The sequence below is a fragment of the Diospyros lotus genome, chromosome 9 (genome assembly GCF_014633365.1).
Source record: "Diospyros lotus cultivar Yz01 chromosome 9, ASM1463336v1, whole genome shotgun sequence".
Classification (NCBI taxonomy): Eukaryota; Viridiplantae; Streptophyta; class Magnoliopsida; order Ericales; family Ebenaceae; genus Diospyros; species Diospyros lotus.
The window spans coordinates 29,420,354-29,424,630 of NC_068346.1; the positions used below are offsets into that span (position 1 = coordinate 29,420,354).

Here is a 4,277-nt window from a genome sequence, read left to right on the forward strand (position 1 = left end):
GGAGCCCTTTAATCATTGTAGAAGCGTACCGTAGAGGTTGTCTGGTCTCAAACATCATTGTGAGCCCCCCGCATAGCTGTCTTCCTCAATGTCGTTTCACTATAGCTGTATTTTGTAAGTAAGTATGACAGCATTGACCAAAACCCACCGTTTTCTTTTTATTAATTTCTTGGTTCATCAGTAGCACCATTTGTTGGCCGTTTGGTGGGCTGGAAGTTTCCTCGGTTTGGAATGGAAGTCTGAATTTATCAGACACAGACATACTAGCGATCAACAGTCATAGTCAATGACTAGAAAAGAACACGTGTGTTGGGAGTGGATACAAATTTCTGGGTTTTGTAATGTCAGAGGCAAGAAGTGAAATGGGTACATTTAGTTAGTTTATCTCTTCTTCTTCCTCACCAAGTTGAGCAGCTCTCCGTAGCAAAGTTTTTTCTCCAGTGATCTCAATCCAAAGGTGACCCTTTTTTCTGTTCTTGCTTGTGTTCTTGATTTGCCTTGTGATGGGGCTCTGATCGGTGTGTCGAGTCCAAATTCTGTTGTTCAATCTTTGTTATGATGATGGGTGTCCATGCACTAGGCTCTGTGCTCATCTGGGTATTGTCCACCTTGTGTTTGACAAATGTTTCATTAGGATTCTTTGATCCTCTAGATAACTATCTCATAGACTGTGGATCCCGCAGAAATGAATCAGTAGGTGATCGAGTTTTCTTGGCTGATCAAGGCGTCAATTCCACTGCTCTCTCAACCCCACAAAATATATTTGTCAACACAACAACATCAAAATCGATCTCAACCTCTTTGGATGTGGCTTTATATCAGACTGCAAGAGTTCTTAATGGGAGCTCTCATTACACGTTTTCTATCAAGCAACATGGGTGCCATTGGATTCGCCTACACTTCTTCCCATTTGTTGATGGGAAACACAATCTGAGCATGGCGAAGTTCTCTGTTTCAGCCCAGAATTTCACCCTGCTCAGAGACTTCCAGCCCCAGAATGGCGCTATGGTGAAAGAGTACTGTTTGAACATAACTTCAGACAATCTGGTTCTGAGTTTTACCCCTGCTGCCAATTCATTTGCTTTCTTAAATGCTTTAGAAGTTCTTTCCCTCCCCGATGGACTCATTCCGGCTGGTGCTACAACTGTTGATCCTCCGGTTGAGTATCAATCTTTCTTGAGCCGAGCAATGGAGACGGTTGCAAGGGTGAACATGGGCGATCAAACTGTGTCGCCTCAAAATGATTCGTTGTGGCGACTTTGGGTTTCTGATGCACCTTTTCTAAATCATGTTAACCTTGTCACTGTCGTGTCGAACATTGGAGCTGTAAATTACTCGAGGAAATGGCCTAGCAGGGATGTTGCTCCCCCTTCTGTATATGGCACAGGCAGCAGGCTAAACTCTCAAAATGACCCTCATTTTACGGCCAATGCTACCTGGTCTTTTCATGTTGACCCAGGTTTTGAGTATCTAGTGCGACTCCATTTCTGCGATATAGTGAGCAGTAGCCCAAAACAGCTCTTCTTCAATGTTTATATCGACTCTTGTCTTGCCATGAATCTTGATCTTAGCAATGTAACATCTAACATCTTTGGTGCCCCCTATTATGCGGATTTTGTCACAAGGTCAAGCAAAAATGGTGCCCTGAGTGTTAGCATTGGGCCTTCAAATTTAGGTACTTCTTACCCCGATGGCATTCTCAATGGACTAGAGATTTTGAAACTGAGCAATTCAAAGGGCAGCCTTGCCGTTGAGTCTAAAACAAGTTCCAAGAATAAAGTTTGGATGATACTAGGCGTGGGCATTGGGGTGTCACTAGTTGCTGCATTTTTGGCTGCGTCACTGCTCATCATCTGCACAAGAAGAAGAAGAAAAAGAAGATCATCTGTATTGGACGACCATTCAACAGAGGACCATTCCGGGATCAATGGAGTTGGGAGTTCTCTAACAACAACAATGGTAAATAACTATGTCATTGGAACTTGTATTATTTCCAGTTCCAAGACCAGTTACCGCTTCCCTTTTGCAGCCATTCGGGAGGCTACGAATAACTTCAGCCACTGTTTGGTTATTGGGGCTGGCGGTTTTGGTAAGGTGTACAAGGGGGTTTTGAGGGATGGAACTAAGGTGGCAGTGAAGAGGGGAAGCTCTCAATCTCAACAGGGTCTCTCAGAATTTCACACAGAGATTGAAATGTTGTCTCAATTTCGCCATCGCCATTTGGTGTCTTTGATAGGGTACTGTCATGAACAGAATGAGATGATCATAGTTTATGAGTATATGGAAAATGGGACACTCAAGAGTCATCTTTATGGCTCAGACCTTCCTGGCTTGAGCTGGACGCAGAGGCTTGACATTTGCATTGGATCAGCCAGGGGACTTCATTACCTTCACACCGGTTCTGCAAAACCCATCATTCATCGTGATGTCAAGTCTGCAAACATACTACTAGATGAGAATCTAATGGCAAAAGTTGCTGATTTTGGGCTTTCAAAAACCGGTCCCGAGATTGATGAAACTCATGTTAGTACTGCTGTGAAGGGGAGTTTCGGGTACCTGGATCCCGAGTATCTGACAAGGCAACAACTAACAGAGAAATCCGATGTATACTCCTTCGGAGTTGTTATGTTTGAAGTCCTCTGCGGGAGGCCTGTTATCGATCCCTCCCTCCCCAGGGAAATGGTGAACTTGATTGACTGGGCAATGGAGTGGGAGAAGAGAGGAGAACTGGAGAGAATAATAGATCCCCATCTCCAGGGCAAGATAAAACCAGAGTCTCTGTGGAAGTTTTGGGAAACTGCCGTGAAATGCTTAACAAACCACGGCGTTCGCCGCCCTGCCATGGGAGATGTATTATGGAATCTGGAGTGTGCACTGCAACTTCAAGGAAACAACGAGAGACCCAACATTGATATGGCTGGTGGCATTGATCCACAAAATGAAACATTTGTAAGTGTTTCTTCTACCACGCAAGTCAGTATTGGCGATCTTGATGATGTTTCAATGAGCAGAGTTTTCTCCCAAATGGTGAAAGCTGAAACTAAGTGGACAGATCCATGAACAGATGACATGATCACACAGAAAAACAAATGATCATTTGGCTGCTGCTGAAACAGGTTTGCTTGGGGATTGATTGATTTCTCTCCATGACTAATAAAAGTAAAGTTTGGGTTTGTGATTGCTTGTACAAGGTTAGTTAATTAATTTGCTTGTGTCTGAATGAATGAATGAATGAATGAATCCATAAACTCTCAGCTTTCACCTTTGGCTTTGAGAATGTGTATGTGCTGCATGCGCGCTCTATTCTGTTTCTGATGCGCGCCCGTTGTTACATGGACTTGCCTAATGCCTGTGTCTTGTCTTTGGAATAGCGAAGATGGGGATGTATGTATTATATGGTAGAAGAAAATTAATTCAAAATTTTTCCCTTGTTTTAATTTCAGACCAATTTTCTAAACTTGTTTCAATAATTAATACCCGACTTAGTTTTTGATTTCACTTGTGAACTGTTGTTAAAGTCCATTAGTTTATACTGTTAAATGTTAATTGAGTTGAGACTGACTTGGACGATTGTTGTCATCAAAACACAACAATCAAAATTTGTAATGTGGGAATGTGGAGTCGAGCTTTTAGTTTCTTCTTTCCACTTGTCTTCAGAGGCACACAGTTGCCTTGGGAGAAAGAAAGGGTCATCTGGGAGAAAGTAGTGGCTCGAGGAGGAAGGGTTCTCTGGGAGGAATGAGTGGCTCCAGGAGGAAGGTCGCTCTGGGAGAAAGGTCCTCCAGGAGAAAGGAGTGGCTCTGGTAGGAAATGAGGCTCTGGGAAAGCTGCTGCTTCGGGAAGAAATGATGCTTCGAGAGGAGTTTGGTTTGCTCTAGTTGGACAAAAAACACAAATACAGAAGGCGCATGGAGATTTCTCACTTATGGAGGTCCTTCGATATTTAAGTTAGTACCGAATGGTGAAAATTGCTCCGGGTGGACATTGAGGCCCTTCCGGGTGGAATGTTTGCGAAGTAAATGAGTAATGATACTTCGTATGAGTAGAATTAGTTTACTTGAAGTGAAAAGTCCTCCTCTTTGTTAGGAAGTGGGGTATTTATATGCACGAGTCCTGAGAATCTCGTACTAGTCACGTGCTGTATTAAGAGGGGGGTAGCTGTTAGATGGGCACATAAGGAATCCCTTCAAAGGATTTGCGTAGCTTAGAGAATCCTCTAAGTAAAGGTGAGCCTCGCAGCTAGCTGCCCAATGGGCATGGTATACTATGCATGTTGA

General features: G+C 43.4%; 1 protein-coding gene across 2 annotated transcripts; it reads left to right on the top strand.

Annotated features, from left to right (window-relative positions):
- On the top strand, positions 1-3,437 carry LOC127810508 (receptor-like protein kinase HERK 1). 2 transcript variants are annotated; one of them, XM_052350028.1, is made up of 2 exons: positions 2-457; positions 684-3,437. In XM_052350028.1, the coding sequence occupies exon 2, from the start codon at positions 937-939 to the stop codon at positions 3,058-3,060; it is 2,124 nt and encodes a 707-aa protein (XP_052205988.1). In that variant the 5' UTR covers positions 2-457; positions 684-936; the 3' UTR covers positions 3,061-3,437. The 2 variants fall into 2 exon arrangements, with proteins under 2 accessions (XP_052205987.1, XP_052205988.1); XM_052350027.1 differs by having other exon boundaries at positions 1-3,437.
- The last annotated feature ends 840 nt before the right edge of the window (positions 3,438-4,277 follow it).

Excerpts from the sequence above, each read along its gene's own strand:
- LOC127810508 (XM_052350027.1), top strand. The coding sequence starts at position 556 with ATGATGATGGGTGTCCATGCACTAGGCTCTGTGCTCATCTGGGTATTG.